This window comes from Chelonia mydas, chromosome 6 (genome assembly GCF_015237465.2).
Source record: "Chelonia mydas isolate rCheMyd1 chromosome 6, rCheMyd1.pri.v2, whole genome shotgun sequence".
NCBI lineage: Eukaryota > Metazoa > Chordata > Testudines > Cheloniidae > Chelonia > Chelonia mydas.
Window position 1 is genome coordinate 58,265,987 of NC_051246.2, and position 17,189 is coordinate 58,283,175.

General features: G+C 45.9%; 1 protein-coding gene across 9 annotated transcripts in view; it reads left to right on the forward strand.

Annotated features, from left to right (window-relative positions):
• The first annotated feature begins 3,269 nt into the window (after window positions 1-3,269).
• The window catches only part of ALKBH3 (alkB homolog 3, alpha-ketoglutarate dependent dioxygenase), a 67,462-nt gene continuing 53,542 nt past the window's right edge, over window positions 3,270-17,189 (forward strand). For 2 of the 9 annotated variants that reach the window (XR_005225461.1, XM_037900089.2), the window contains exons 1-5: window positions 3,585-3,721; window positions 5,857-5,984; window positions 8,193-8,305; window positions 9,785-9,819; window positions 14,863-14,910. Coding sequence is in view for 8 of the 9 variants with exons in the window: in XM_037900089.2 (XP_037756017.1) it covers window positions 5,906-5,984; window positions 8,193-8,305; window positions 9,785-9,819; window positions 14,863-14,910 (275 nt within the window). In the remaining variant the exon portion in view is untranslated. Of the gene's footprint in view, window positions 3,325-3,423; window positions 3,722-4,317; window positions 5,005-5,856; window positions 5,995-6,466; window positions 6,510-8,192; window positions 8,306-9,784; window positions 9,820-14,862; window positions 14,911-17,189 lie in introns of those variants that run through there. The other 7 variants (XM_037900088.2, XM_043548853.1, XM_043548852.1 and 4 more) reach the window with 7 other exon arrangements.

The following is a 17,189-nucleotide window of genomic DNA, read 5'->3' on the forward strand; positions in this document are numbered from 1 at the left end:
CTGGATCACATAGCAGTGGTTGAAGTCAGTTAACAGTCCCTCCTGAAATCCGCTGGATATGCTCACTCATGTACATTCAACTCTCCTGTCCTCCCTGAACTGGTGGATGGACTTGGCCAAAATATGCCGTGGAGTTCCCTTTGCTCTGACTCTTCCCTCAGTGGCTCTAGTCACAGATGCTTCAATACATCGCTGGGGGGCACCTCTGTGAAATTTAAGAACTCAGGGTCTATGGTCACATCAGGATCTCACCGGTCACATCAGTATCTGGGAGCTTTGGACTATATGCCTGGCCTGTTGAGTATTTCTTCTTCACATAGCCAGCTGCTCCATGCAGATTCTCACAGACAACACTGTGGTGATTTTTGACCTCAATGAACAGAGAGGGCCAAATCTAACCCCCTTTGCCAAAATGCATTGGGCCTTTGGAATTTTTGCATGAAGAACAGGATATTGCTGAAAGCATGTAATCTCCTGGGATTTCAGAATTCACCAGCAGACAGACTCAGTAGGTCATTCATCAGAGACCACAAGTCTCTCTCAGATCCGGCATCATAAAGTCCATTTTTTTTATACGTGGAATGTACCAGAGTTGGACCTGTTTGCCACCTGCTAGAACAGATTCTGTTTGACAGGAGACCCCAGCCCTGGGTCAATAATGGGTGCCTTTCTGATGTTATGAAAGGGCAAGCTTCTTTATGCTTTCCCCAGTCCTGTTTAGTGCCCAGAGTATTAGCCAACATCAGACAGGACCATGCCAGTCTAATCCTAATAGCACCAACCTGGCCTTGTCAACATTAGTTTTTCAGTCTGTTGAACTTCTGAGATCCAATTCCCCTCCCTTTGAATCTGTATGTAGTCTCACATGGTCGTGGCCAGACTGCATCCCAGCCCTGTCAGTCTGCATCAAACTGCCCAGATGCTAAGTGGTTAGATTGCCACAGTTCAGAGTGTTCCTTTGAATACCAGAAAGTCTTCTACAAGATACACAGACCTTATGAAATGGAAAAGGTTTTCATTTTGGTCCTGATAGAGGAATTCCTTCCATGGCTGCTATTCATTTTACCTTGGACTACCTTCATCTGAAAACTGTCCTGTCAGTTCATTCAGGGTATACTTTGCTGCTATTTGTTTCATTTGCATCATCGTTGCTAGGTACATTGGCTTCTGCTGTGAGAAGGAACTGAGATGGCTCAAGGCAGCTCTATCCCATTATTCTCTAGACAAGCAACACAAGTGGGTAGAGGGTGCATGTGTTGTCCCGACAGGTACCACAGTGGGAAAAAGTTATCCAGTTCTGGCACAGGGACACCTAAAGTAGAATGGACATGTACAATACCTCTCTTTGAACAAGTTGTGGACCAGGTGTGTAACCATATTTTTAGTATCAGCAAAATGTTGCATCAGAATGAATTCTTCTCCAAATCCATTGTGCTAGGTAGAATGCGCAGCCCTCTTTCCGCTAAAATATAAATAGAGCTGTGATTCTGTAACTAGCAATACCACTGTCAACATGAAACATATTCCTTTGTTCTAACCATTTAATTTTTCTGCAGGCCAATTTTCATCCTTTCTGGGATTCGTGAGCGGTCAGTGCTCTATCTGTAGGCATATAGTCATGCATGTGGCATAGTGAAGAATCATTACTCAGCCCTTTCTCATCTTCAAAGCATTTTACAAATGACTAATGCGTCAGGATCATCATTTCCCTCTTTGTAAAAGGAGGATAAAGAGACAGAGGCTAATAACGTCTTCAAGGCGCTATTGTTAGTCTAAACTTAAAACTGGCTGCAGTACCCCCCAACTGCAACCCTCTGTGGAGAACATAAATAGCTTATCTAGTTGAGGTAGCACTGGGAAAGGAAATACATGAGCAGCACTGAAACTACTTCTGGACTTTTGAAATGGGGTACTGAGGCCCCAATCCCCCATGCTCACTGCCTTCTGGAAATAATCATTGGCATTTAGTAGCCAGCAGCATGATTATTGCTGTACAAACAACAAGAGCTGCCCCTGCCTGAGGTGGTGAGCCTCTAGCATAGATCAGGTGATAATTAGCTGCTCGGACTTAGGGGGCTACACCACCAGTTCAGTAGAAGTTGGGGGTAGGGGACCTGATGGGTGGGAACCTGTGCTCTATACCATTGAGGCTGCAGCCACAGCTAGAGGTCTTAGGGCACCCTATTCTTTCTTCAGCATCCCAACCCCAGCGGATAAGTGTTTTTTAGCATAATAATTGTGGCTGAGTGTGAGGGTGATGAGTTTCAGGCCCTCCTGAAGTCCATTCCACCTCTCCTTTTCTGTCGCTGGGCTATGGAAATGGATGTGGCTGGGGTAGCAGGGGCTGTCTAGTTGATCATGGTTACTGGGGTGGAATGAATGAGTTATAACTAGGACCCTACCCAATTCATGGTCCATTTTGGTCAATTTCATGGACATAGGATTTTTTAAATTGTAAATTTCATTATTTCAGCTCTTTAAATATGAAATTTCATGGTGTTGTAATGTTAGGGGTCCTGACCCATGAAGGGGTTGGGGGCGGCTTGCAGTAATACAACCCTTACTTCTGTGCTGATGCCGGCGACCCTGCTGCCTTCGCAGCTGGAGCATGGCCGCTGCTGGCCAGGAGCCCAGCTCTGAAGGCAGAGCTGCCCTCAGCAGCCCCACAGAACTAAGGATGGCATGGTATGGTATTGCCACCCTTACTTCTGTGCTGCTGCTGGCAGGGCGTTACCTTCAGAGCTGGGTGTCCAGCTCTGCAGGCAGTGCAGAAGTAAGGGCGGCAATACTATGAACCCTTTTGGGTCAGGACCCCTAATTTGAGAAATCCTGGTCTCCCTCTGCGAAGTATAGTATAAAAGCACACAAAAGACCAGCTTTCACTATTTGTGATGTGTGTTTCATAGCTGTGAATTGGGTAGGGTCCTAGTTATAACTAGGGATCACAGAAATCCGTTTACGACTGAAAACCATGGCAGTGAATTTTTACGGAGCATCTTTACATTTTGTGAAAAAATAAGTCTGTACAGCAGAACCCTATTTATCCGAGCTTCCCTTCTCCTGATGAATTGAACCACCAGCTGGCTGAGAGAGGCCCCTGTCAGCCCGGGTGGGGGGGGGGGGCTGGGTACTGGAAACGTGGCTACATGGGGCTCTGCGGTAGAACACTAAAACCCGCCGTTCTGCGGCTGGGGAAACGAACGTCCCGTTTCCGTTCTACGGGGGGCGGGGGCGGGGGGGGGGGGGGGTTAGGGGAGAATTGTGGGTGGTTTTCCCCAGCAAAGAGCACTGGGAACCCGGCTTGTAACCGGGCTCTGCTGCGAGGTACCGCCCGCGGCCGCAGCCCGCCTCTAGCCTCCCGCAGCGCCAGCGGGGGGTGACGGGAGAAGCGGCTTCATTGAAAGAGGGGGCGGGAGGGCGCGGGCCCCCTATGGGCTGCAGGGGTGTGGGCGCGGGGAAGAGCTGCCTCTGAGGCCCCGGCAGCGGCTCAGGGCGCCTGACTGGCCCCGGCTGGCCACTCGAGAGACGCCTCAGCCCCGGCCCTGGGCGGGGCCGAGCCGCCGACGCCGCTGGTTAAGGTCGGGCCCTGGGCAGGGCGGAAGCGGTGCGCGGGGAAGCGGAGCCTGGTGGCCCGGGAAGAGGCGGCAGCAGCAGCTTCCGGGCGGAGCGGGGCTGGGGCAGGCCCCGGCGCTGCGCTGGGATCCCCGCGGAGCTGGGCAGGGTGAGGCGCCGCCGCGCTAACCCCGCGCCCAGCCGGCCGCGGGCGCTGTCCCCAGTGGGGGTCGGGGGGACAGATGCCGCCCCTCGGTGGGCGCGGACTGGGGGCATCTCCCTGCGGGAAACCGCAAAACCCTGAAGGGAGCAAAGGCGGGTAGAGCTGGGGCCCGGCCCGGCTCGGCCAGGGCTTGGTGGGCCTCGCTACTTCAGCGGCACGCCGCGCTCATCCAGCGCTGCGCCCCCAAAACTCGTGATGACAGACGTGTAACCACCCCCGCCGCCCCGCGCACCCGCCATTCATCCCCCCTCCGCTGCACCCGCCCCCCAGGCTGCCCCACACACCCCCTCCGCTGCACCCCTCACCGCCATCCCACGCACCCCCTGCGCTGCCCCACGCACCCCCTCCTCACTACCTCCTCTGGTGCACCCCCCACGCCGCCCCACGTACCCCTCCCCCTGCACCCCTCACCACCACCATCGGCTGCCCACACCCCCACGCACACCTTTCTCTGCTGCACCACCATCCTCTGCCCCCTTCTCCACTGCACCCCCCATGCATCCCCCCTCTGCTGCACCCCCAGGCTGCCCCAAGCAACCCCTCCTCTGCACCCCTCGCCACCACCCCACGCACCCCCTCCTCTGCTGCACCCCATGCACCCCTTCCTCTGTTGCACTTCCTTCTCTGCTGCACCCTGCTCTGCTGCCCCACACACAAATTCTGCTGCGCACACACCCCTGCCACCCCATGCCCACTCTCCTCTGCACCCCTCCCCACCGCCGCATGCACTTTTCTGCAACCCCCACACACCTCCTTTCACACTCCTGCCCCATTTTCCTCCTCACCTGTACACACAATTCCCTTCATTTCCTTTCTTCTCACCCCCTCCCCCCCCCCACACACACGGGTGCTGGAACTGGGGGTGTGGGAGCACCTCCTAGCTTGAAGTGGTTTCCATCATATACTGGGTTTACAGGTTTTTTTAATGGCTTTCAGCACCCCCACTATACAAATTCTTCTAACGCCACTGCCCATGGATGCTCTCACACTTCCACCAGTACTTATTCCCTCTCCTCCGTCCCCTCATGCATAGACACATACATAACCTCCCCTTTGCCCCCAATAGGCTCACAACTACTTCTCCCTACCACCACTCCCTTGCACCTGGGTGTGCACAGACACACTCACTTTCCTCCTCCATGCACATGAAAGCAAACACTCTCCTACACATGCACAGATGGGCCCACTTAGCCTCTCTGGTGCTCTGGGTGCTGCATAGTAAAACTAGGGTAAGTTAAGTAAAACTAACTGTGCAGTTAAACATAGGCACGGCCTATTGCCCAGCCATTTGTTGGTTTTATTTAGCGTTGTGTATTCACTCCCTCCTCATATTTCTTTTTTGTCTCTGAGGAGGTACTCTAGTTACTATGGCAACATAGATGTCATTAGACTGGCGGTGCTAACATCTGTAAGGGCAGCATAAATTCTGTTTATAGGATATTCTGACACAGCTAGCCGGTTTGCGAAATGTACTAACCTAAAGGAAGGCTTTCATGGCCACATGTTTGAAACAGATGCCTGGCTTGCTTTCTGTCTAGAAAAGGTGTGGAATGTCTGGACATGCATAGTACACTACTCAGATATAAAATCCCCTTCTTCCCCCATTGTGGGGATGAATAGGTCATCTCCCTGTAGAGTTTATGGATTTAGAAAGCAGGGCTAGGGAAGAGTGTAAGGAAATGAGTAAAGAGTGAGGAAAGGGACATTTTAGGAAATCAGAATTACTTGCTGAGGTCTGCCTGCGCAGGTTTTGTTGGGAGGTAAGCCGTGCTTAATTTGTAATGAAAGAGGTACCAGGGCTCAAGAAAATTAGGTGCTAGGGTTCAAGCAATTTTTTTACATTCATAACTGATGCAGCAAGCCCAGAGGTGCTGGGGCTATGAACCGTCAAGCTTAGAGGTGTGGGGGCTCAGCCCTGGCAAGCCTTGGAACAAATTAACCTGTGGGGGTAAGGCAAGTGACGAAGTCCATAACGTGTAATGCACCAGCTCACTAGAAAAGTGTTTCCATAAACTCTGTTAATATTTTAATACTTGGCTCTAAAATGCCTAACCAACTTGTTTCTTATGTTTGAAACACAGGGGAGAGGTGAAACACAGTCTAAGGTGCTGAAAGATGCTGTGAAAAAGCATGGAAGATAAAAGACGGAGAGCCAGAGTACAGGGTGGCTGGGCTGGACCTGTTAAGAGCAGAACAGCCTCACATGCAGGCAAGATATTGTGTGTTTCTTTGTGTTCCTGGTTATGTTAATCTTTTTTCTCCTGTCTTTTTTTAAAATAATTTTAATTATTTAAGTTTTTCCTAATATTTTATAGAGATATTCTAGTCCTGAATGAATTTGATTTCTTGTGTGATCCTGGACGCATCATTTGATTCAAATAGCCCAGCTGGAATATCGGAGAGAGCTATAATTTCCATTGGAATTGATACTATAGTTTAGCTGAGTTGAGCTGCTTTGAGGAAATGAATTATATAAAGACGTACTGCTCATCTGTGACCCAGACATTTAGTATTCTAGGGAGAGCTGATAGGAACACCTGTAGTTGGGTTGTGTAATGCTTTGCATTAGAAGTCCGTATTTTTTCTAGTACATAACTTTGCCACCTTGTAACACTAAGACTGAAACTTTCCGTGCTTGCCCTCTGCCTCTTGCGGATTTTATTTATTTACTTATCTATCTTTAAATTTCAGAACAATGGTTCATCCATTCTGAGAAAGAAGTTAGGGAAAACAGGTAGGGTAGTTTTGCCAGCGTTAATTTTTTTTCCCAGCCATTTATTTGAGGCGTTCTAGTATTTTCATGCTTTTAATAAGAACTTGAAATTTGGTAAGGTAATAGTTCTGTGGTGAGAGAGAGGTCTGTTTGCTACCCCTGTAGATATGTGCTGAGATTTGCAGACTTAGAAGCAAGGGAAAGTCTCCATTTGCACATGTAGGACTTGTTATAGACTTTCTTTTAAAATCTCTATACATTCTGTCTGCATTGAGGCTGCTCCCTACCTCCACTGAGCTTTGTGGATACTAAGCATAGAGCTAGAGATCCTGCCTTGGTGGACAATGCTGCAGCAACAACAAAATGCCGTTTGGCCTAGGGGAAGGTGTGCAGGAGGAGACCTTTCATTGACTAGTGTTAATAATTCCATGCTCCTCACACTCGTTATTATCAAGAAAGTCCTTGTATCGCTGTCTTAGCAAGCAGACAAATCTATTTCCCCAGATTCAAGACGGGATGACTGAGAGGTTGCACAAGGGCACTTCAAAGCTGGGAGTAGAATTCAGGTCTCCAAAATGGTAGACCCAAGTCTACTTCACAGCCACTTTGCCTTTTAGAATGATGTGCCAAATCTGTGTTTGGCTGTGCTCTCCATAATTGTTGTCCATACTCCTCTCCAGAGCCAGAAATAGAATCCAGGATGCCTGATTCCCAGTATTCCTATGCTTGCAAAAAACTAACTATGTAAGTCACCTCAATGTATGTTGTCTTCCACTAGTGGTTGATTCATACCGAGGATCACAGCTTGTTACCAGTTTCTCCTGTAGCACAAATTGTAGTGGTCTGTGCTGGGTATCTGGGTTCCAGTCTTGCTGATGACCAGTACCAGAGTGGGGGTGCTCAGTATCTTTCTACATGAAGTGTGGGAGCATGTGTAATTCTGTGGGCCAGTTAATGACAGAAAGGTAAGGGAAGTGTCATTTGATAGGTAAAAATCTACAGAATTAAAATGACACCTCCCTTACCTTGCTATCACTAACTTGCCCATAGAATGAGATTTTACTACATTATACTTCCAGACTGTGATGGAATTATCTTTTTTTAGTTTGTTTGTTTTTTTTATCTTAGAAAATTACACATACAAAACTGTTAAGAGCATTGCAAACTGAAATGCTCAGAAGATAAGAAATGCTGGAATTAAAGTTGCCTGTATCCCCTTAATTCAGCCCCCTGGTGTGTAGATTTTTTTGGGTATGTAATAAACACATTTCCTAAATATCTTTTGAGTAGAATCATAATATTCCCTGAAGCCACACCACTCATATTTTCAGCACCATGGGGGGTGAGCTCTTTGGTGGAAAGCCTCTTCTACCTTACCATAGTCTAACACAAACAATGGCCACTATGATTTTAAATGACTCACTTTTGTCAATTGGGTTGAAACAATTTTTATTTACTTCAGTTTATAAATTAGTTAAAAATGCTCCTGTCCTAGATTTTAGGTGCTTTTTAACGATTATTAAAGACATGTCTGACTCTTCCCTTGCTCTTTCTTAAAACTTTGGCGTAAGGGGGGAAACCTTGAAAACTGAACAGTGATTCCGTTAGTTGTCTCTTACAAGAATATTGCGTTTGCCACATAGTGAGATGTTCATTTCGCTGATCCCACTAGTTTGCTTGAGCCTGATCTTTTCTTTGCCTTAGCTCCTGGGGCTTCTGCGGCCAGGAACCTTGTGTCAGTGGGCACTGATCAGACCTGGATGAGAAGAGAGCAGCTTCCACCCAAAAGACAATTCGTGTTTAAAGAACCAGCAGAGGTAAAAATGTAGATGGGTGTCCTGTCATCTCATCTTTTTGTTAGGTGGAAGAACAGCTTATTTTTAAAATTAGTTGGTCTTATGAGGTGTAGTTCAAGAATACTAATATCGCAGTCCAAGCTTTTGGGGCCTCTAGAACACACACTTTACAAACACATTGCATGTGTGGCTTACAGAAAGCTAGGACCATCTTAACTGGCCCAAAATATTTTGATTTTTATTCTACCAATCAGTGCCACTTTGTTCAGCAGAAGCAAATAAAATACTCTGGTCTAAAGCCAGAAAAATTAGCTCTGCCTATTGCTCCTGCTGGGAATGCTTCATTGGCAGCATAGTCAACCCCTAATTTCTGATGGGCGGAGGAGTGTCAGATCCAAGTTTCAACCATTACCCCTTGGTATACCAGTGGATTACAGGGTAATGTGCTCACCCCAATGGGAAGTGAGTTTGGCTGCTTAGCCCTGTAAGACTGAAAAGGCAGTGCCTCACTTTTTTCTTGTAACTGTGCCAACATGCTCTCTGAATGGGACTACATCCTGCTTTCCTCACATGGAAGGAGGTTTACTATGATGAGGCAAACTGAAAACGGTATAGCTGAATGGGCCCTCCAAGAGTGACATTTAGTTGAGGGAGAGAAGCTGGTCTCACTGAGACAATGAAATGATTATCAGGACAGCATGGTTGCTGATGACTTCCATTCTAGACCTAAGCCCTACCATGTAGGTGCCGACTGCGTGGGTGCTCTGGGGCTTAAGCACCCATCCAAAAAAAATAGGGGGGTGCTCAGTACCCATGAGCCACCAATAGGTGGCAGTAGCATGTTTGTGGCTCACAGTGAAACCGGAAGATGGAACGCCTCCACCGGCAAAAACAAAAGTTAGCGCCTGTTCCCCCTCCCCTTCCTTTCTGTTGCAATGGTAAAGATTAAACCACTTCTGGCTTTCACAGGAGACAACCATCCCAAGCTATGCAGGGGATTTTAGACGAGTAACTCTTGCTGCCCAGTCTCTCTTTATATTTTTTTGCTGCTTGTCTGAAACTGGAGAATTGCTCAGCCCCTCCCTCCAGGGAGTCGCTTCTGATTTTTAATCTGTGAAGGCAGGGAAAGTGATTCTCCAGTCTCAGTGGGTGACCAGCAGCTATATGAGCAAACCAGTTCTCCTCTAGCTAGCCCTACTTGCTGTAATTAGCAGGTGACTCCAAAGAAGTACTAGCTGCTGGTGGTTGTTTCAGAGTGATACTGTCACCATTTCAAAACTGCCAGAGAATATATCTGTGTGTTGATTAGCATTTCAGAACTGAGGGGCAGGCAGGTGTTGAAATCCCAAATTGGAGGTGGGAGCTGGACTAGGATCAAAGCCCCTGTGAAGGTTTTGATATCTACACAATCACCACAGGGCTAGGAGTTCCACCCTGTATAGCTGAGGCATGTCAGCCCATTGGTGTACGTACTTATCTGGTTTTCTTGATGCCTGTCAGGTGGAACGCAAAGCTCCAGAGCCAAGAGTGATAGAGTGAGTATAATGCTGGCTTCGCTACCCTCATTGTATTACTTTCTCCTCCCCCAGCCCATGGTGGGATGGAGTAGATGGGTCTTCTGCATTTCTAATTGCTATATCTGTGGAAAGAATTTTCAGTACAAAATATGATGTCCAGACTCAACTCTTTGATCCCAAACAGATTTTATATTCAGTAAAGTCCAAATCTTTTTTCATTTGTTTTAATTGTTTTGTTGGGTTTGTACAAACCAGTAGGAAAGAACAGTGGGGCTTTGTAACATAATTGGTCGGTTATACATAATGGTTTTGGATCTGTGCAAAGGAAGTAGGATCAACGCACACAGCTTTCTCCCATCCTCTTTATTCTTTTGCCATGACAATGTTGTTTCTATGCTTCAGGTTTGTAACATGGGGATAAGGTGTTAGGTTGGGTATATTTGGAGATTTGTAATCCAAAACTAGAGTGTGTTTGGGGGCGTCTCCACACTGAAGAATTTCTTTGCTTTTCAACTGAGAACAGGAGCAGAATCAAGTAAACTGCTAGGTATATTTTTAATACTTTGGTCAGTATGTTAATGGTGATGATGATGGTCCCTAGATTTAAAACCTGTTTTTCCTTCCCAACAAAGTTAGGTTGCTGTGTATGTATTGTCAATTCTCCCTTGTTAACATATTTATCTGGAATGATCCCTAATATAAACTGTTTTGGAAGTTGCAACTTGAAATCCCAAACTTTTTGATTTAAGGGCAGATCCAGATGCAGTCAAAATTCCAGGCTACATCTGTCCCATGTTTAGTGCAAGTAGCAGGGATGGCAGATCAAACACTTTTTACCATGAGGGCTGAAGAATTGTAGCTGTTAGTAGGTATCACCGTCAGACTGATAGCGGGGCTGTGTAATCAAGTTCTTCAGGCCATTGATGATCTTCCAGTGTGACATGGAGAGCTCATTCCCAGGATATGCTTATTCCTTGTGTGTCTGCATGTGTCATCCAATCATTAAATTACAGACTTTGGAATGGAGATTTGTTTGGGGTCAAAGGAGTTTCCTTAATGGGCAGTTCCTCAGAGTTGGGTTGTAGAGCTAATTCTTAGGATACTTGGCCAGTCATTTATTATTTCTTTCAAAAATTGTAAATATTTCCCTTTATGGAATTTTACATCTGCTGTTCATGTACTAGACTAGATAGGTATTGGTTACAGAAAATTAATCCAGGTGCAGCACCAAGGTGCCCAGGACTGGTGTGGTTGAGGGAATAATTCCACTTAATGTACTCTTGTTATGGGACGTGCAGAGAGTTTTCTGTCCTGATTCACTGAGAAATCATTGCTCCAGGATGTTACTAAATAGCATTTCACTAGAAGCACTTAGAGAAGCCATGAAAGTAGCTGACCTTTCAGTCTGTTTATTAAAGCTTCACAGTTCCCATTTCAGAGTGGGTGATAGAGTAATAACAGAAAGGAAAGAAAGTACAGCTGTATCCAGAGAACTTAATAAATACGTAATTTTTAGAAATACATTGAAGGCCCCTCATCATGAATAGGTCGGAATATGAACAAGAGGCTGCTAGGCAGCTCTCTAACACCACATTCTACAAGTCATTACCTCTGATCCCACTGAGGGTTATTAAAGGAAACTACACCATCTGCTCAAGAAACTCCCTGAAAAAGCACAAGAACAAATCTGCACAGACACACCCCTAGAACCGCAACCAGGGCTATTCTATCTGCTACCCAAGATCCATAAACCTGGAAATCCTGGACGCCCCATCATCTCAGGCATTGGCACCCTGACAGCAGGATTGTTTGGCTATGTAGACTCCCTCCTCAGGCTGTACGCTACCAGCACTCCTGGCTATCTTCGACGCACCACTGACTTCCTGAGGAAACTAAAATCCATCGGTGATCTTCCAGAAAACCCCATGCTGGCCACTATGGATGTAGAAGCCCTCTACACCAACGTTCCACACAAAGATGGACTACAGGCCGTCAGGAACGGTATCCCCGATGATGTCACGGCAAACCTGGTGGCTGAACTTTGTGACTTTGTCCTCACCCATAACTATTTCACATTTGGGGACAATGTATACCTTCAAGTCAGCGGCACTGCTATGGGTACCCGCATGGCCCCACAGTATGCCAACATTTTAATGGCTGAACAACGCTTGCTCAGGTCTCGTCCCCTAACACCCCTACTCTACTTGCGCTACATTGATGACATCTTCATCATCTGGACCCATGGAAAAGAAGCCCTTGAGGAATTCCACTATGATTTCAACAATTTCCGTCCCAGCATCAACCTCAGCCTGGTCCAGTCCACACAAGAGATCCACTTCCTGAACACTATAGTGCTAATAAGCGATGGTCACATAACCACCACCCTATACCGGAAACCTACTGACCGCTATACTTATCTACATGCCTCCAGCTTTCATCCAGACCACACCACACGATCCATCGTCTACAGCCAAGCTCTAAGATACAACCGCATTTGCTCCAACCCCTCAGACAGAGACAAACACCTACAAGATCTCTATCAAGTGTTCTTACAACTACAATACCCACCTGCTGAAGTGAAGAAACAGATTGACAGAGCCAGAAGAGTACCCAGAAGTCACCTACTACAGGACAGGCCCAACAAAGAAAGTAACGGAACGCCACTAGCTGTCACCTTCAGCCCCCAACTAAAATCTCTCTAACGCATCATCAAGGATCTACAACCTATCCTGAAGGACGATCCTTCACTCTCTTAGATTTTGGGAGGCAGGCCAGTCCTTGCTTACAGACAGCCCCCCAACCTGAAGCAAATACTCACCAGCAACCACATACCACACAACAAAAACACTAACCCAGGAACCTATTGCAACAAAGCCCGTTGCGAACTCTGCCCACATATCTATTCAGGGGACACCATCATAGGGCCTAATCACATCAGCCACACTATTAGAGGCTCATTCACCTGCACATCTACCAATGTGATATATGCCATCATGTGCCAGCAATGCCCCTCTGCCATGTACATTGGCCAAACCAGACAGTCTCTACGTAAAAGAATAAATGGACACAAATCAGACGTCAAGAATTGTAACATTCAAAACCCAGTTGGAGAACACTTCAATCTCCCTGGTCACTCGATTACAGACCTAAAAGTCGCAATATTACAACAAAAAAACTTCAAAAACAGACTCCAACGAGAGACTGCTGAATTGGAATTAATTTGCAAACTGGACACCATTAAATTAGACTTGAATAAAGACTGGGAGTGGATGGGTCATTACACAAAGTTAAAACTATTTCCCATCCTGATTTTCCACTCCCCCCCCCTGCCCCCCCCCACTGTTACTCTGACCTTCTTATCGGCTGTTGGAAGTGAGCCATCCTGATTATCACTACAAAAGATTTTTTTTCTCCTCCTGATAATAGCTCACCTTAATTGATCACTCTCGTTATAGTGTATATGGCAACGCCCATTTTTTCATGTTGTGTATCTGTCTTCCTACTGTATTTTCCACTGCATGCATCCGATGAAGTGGGTTTTAGCCCACGAAAGCTTATGCTCAAATAAATTTGTTAGTCTCTAAGGTGCCACAAGTACTCCTTTTCTTTTTGCTGATACAGATTAATACGGCTACCACTCTGAAACCTGGCCATTTTCAATTGTTCTACTTCTGTTTGAGGGGGGTCTGGGTGGGGGAGTCCCCAGCTGCCATTATGAAAATCTGGCAAGCAGGACAGAGTTCATATAGTGCCCTTTTCTTCACTAAATCTCTGTACTGTATTGCACAGGTCTTTCAGGATTACTGCTTTGGCAGTCCTCATAAACACGTCATGATGTGCAATACACGGTTCATTAAATATCACTTTTCTCACCATTATATAGGTTAGACTCTGTGGGCATGCAAATGTGCACAGTGCTGTACAGTAAATAATTGTGCAGCACAAATCAGAGTTCCTGCCCCAAAGAATGTACATTCTAAAGCAAGAGTGTGATGTAGTTGATAGAGCAGAAGACTGAATCAGGAGAGGTGAATTATATTGCTTTTTCTATCACTCACTCGCCCAAAGCTACAGAGCAAGTTGCTTTAACTCTCTGTACTTAATTTTCTCCTTTGAAAATGAGGATGATGATATATACCTCACAGGCAGCATAATTAATGATCTACACTTTTGGATTCTTGGACAGAAGTGATGTACAAGAGCAAAGTCTTGTTTGTTAATAAAGTTGCTGCAAAACATCATACATGGATTGGGTGTGGATGCAAAATCAAATGTATGGTACTCTGAAGCATTTCCTCCACATACATTTACTACAGGTCTCTGAGGGAGGAAGGAGGTGGGTAATTGTGGTTAGCAGGCAGTTCAGGCACATGGGACAGCATGAAGTTTGGAGCTAGTGAAGGAAACAATGGAAGTAGTTGAGAGACAAGCTCAGGCAGACCATTTATAGACAAATATCTGCACTTCACAGCAATGCAGCTGATAGCTGACAGAACAACTATTTTACCTCATGCAGCACTTAAAATGTCATTTTCAAATCTGTCACCTAGTTTATATGTGGCACGTAGCACTTCCCACGGCATATTTATTTTGCTGCGCTAGATAAAATGAGGGCAGCTGCCATCTAACTCAAGTTCCTGACTGTGGTCTCCTCAGCATGAGCCAGACTGTGTGTGTTTATATTATGTATTTGGAAGGAGAACAGGGCCGTGAGGTCCTTTTTCCTTTAGCTCCCCTCCATCGTCCCTCTCTACTTTTCGCTGGAGCCTGTAAACTCTGTAGTGAGTATCTGGCCAGAATGGAGGCTCCCACAAGCAATGCAAGGTGATCTTTGAGGGTAGAGCATGTTGCTTCCACAGCACTCCCAGCTTCTGCTGGCCCTGTCTCTGGCTTCCTTCTTCCTAGCGTCATTGCCCCTTCATGGTAGTATGTTGCACTGCCCTTAGACCACATTCCTTAACCCAGGTTTGCATATGACTGGACCATGCATAGTCATCCATATGTATTATCTATTTCTTGTATTTCATCCACCTGATGGCTGTTTCCTCTCCATGTCTTCAGTGAACAGGGCCTGCATGAGATCAGCACGTTGCCAACAGGAGTGTCTCGGTAAGTTGATTATTTTTTAAGCACGTTGGTTGCTATTGAGTAATGTAATGGCGTTCAGTCTTTCGAAGACTCCACTGGGATTTTGGTGATGCAGAGGATGGCCCTGGCAGGGATGTTGTTTCTCCCATGCCACCTTATGTGTAAGATGGTGCTGGAGGGGGGATTCTGGCCCCTGGCTTAACTGGTACATCAGGCTGCAGTGATGTGGTTAATTCTGAGCAGCATGGAAAAGGTTAGGAATCTGTTGTTGGTGTGAGTGAAAATGAATTTATGCAGGTTATTAGTGTGTTCAACTTCCAGTGGTACAGAGGAATAGATAAAGTGACCTTGATTGATTAGTCCATACCCTAGTGTAGGTCACTATAAACTCTTGGGGCAGTAGTCTTCCTTTTTGCATTTTGGAATCATCACAACCCTGATGTTACCAGGAGCAGGATGTTAGGTGATGCAGAGTATCTTACCGTTACTGGGCTAGCACTTCCCTCCGACCTGGTAATTGTCAAACACAAACCAAGAGGGGGCACATCACTCTGTCAGTCAGGAAGGATAATTTAGCAGTAACAGAGTAGGCCCAGAGCATTTCTTGACCATTTAATTGTATTATGGTCCAAGATACCTATTATCCTCAGCTGGTCATTATTCCCCAGGAAACAGCCCAGGCTGCAGTCTTTATTGCTAATCTAAAGAAAGATGCCGGGGAAAGGTTTAACCTCTCTCTTTGTTCGTTTCATGTGTAAATGCCCTGTGTTGCTGCGTATACAATGGGCATTTCTAGGCAATTAACATCCTGTGGGTTAGCCAATCTGGTATTGAAATTTTGATCTGTGTATCAGCTAAAAAGAACATGTTAGGATTCTGGGTTGAAGCATATTTCAATAAAGTGATTTTGGAATCTCTCAAGTCATCTTTCTCAAAGAGAGAATCTCTGTAAAAATGTATATATTATACAGTTTTATAGACATTTACAAAGTTCTCTGTACAGCTTCCCCACCCCTTTGTAAATATTTACATACTTACAACTGCCCTCCCTATCTCTGTAACTGCATGTGTCCCTGGGAGTCACAGCAGTGTAACAGAGGGGCATACTAATGGCTAGAGCCCTGCAAATCTGTGAATATCCACTTTATATCCACTGATCATTTTTGTGGATTGCATATCAGATGCAGATACAAATTTTGTATCGGTGTAGGGCTCGACTAATGGCCTATGGAGCCTTGGTACAACAGGATCCAGCTTTTTAACAGGCTGCTAGTAGTTGACTAACGATAGGAAGGACTTCAGGCTTCTCACCCTTTAAGATGACTACCCCTTTTTATTGCTGATGGAATGTAGGTATATTTCAGCAACAGTTCCACTTGTAACTGGTATATCTGGTAGCAGTAGGTACTTATTTGCAGAAAATACTTTTTAGCACTTCTTCTAATCCAAAACAGAAGTCACACATTTAGGCGATGTAATGGGTGCAGAAGACACTCGTCCACATTTCCAGTGAGCTGTGATCACAACTCTGTGCTAAGGAAATGAAACTCATTCCATACACAGCCATCATGTCAATAAAAACTTCTAGGTAGTCCAGAACAAGGCACTCCATGGCTTGTTGTATCACATAGGCCAAGCTTGCTGCCAGTCCAGAAATGCCTGCAAAAGCCATGAGAACAGTCCTGATGTGACATTCTAGATCCTCTACATGGAAGAAGTCAACAAATCCCTCTGAGCTTCTTTGGTTAGCTAGCCATTCTTGTTTGTCTGTGACTAGTAGGAATCGTCGTCATCACAGATGTGCTTGTGTGTGGATGCAGTTCTCTTGGCTTACGCTTTTCAGATTTACTGAAAGAAACAAGGGTCATAATTCTACCTGTTTGTTATTCCATCACTGAAAATGTAGGTCGTAACTGCAGACACACTGACTTTAGATCTTCCTAATTCTTGAGGTCTAGCTTCTGAAGCATCGTAGAATCATAGAATATCAGGGTTGGAAGGGACCTCAGGAGGTCATCTAGTCCAACCCCCTGCTCAAAGCAGGGCCAGTCTTCAATTTTTGCCCCAGATCCCTAAATGGCTCCCTCAAGGATTGAACTCACAACCCTGGGTTTAGCAGGCCAATGCTCAAACCACTGAGCTATCCTTCCCAGCCATCACAGGGATCCTCCCGGCTCCTGCCTGCCAACTTCTTGTTAGGATTCTAGTCTTTTCTGATTAGACAGAGATTTAGGTGCATTAGGATGGTAATACTCTAGGCCTCTAAACTGATCTCTGAATATTTATTTATAATCTGACCT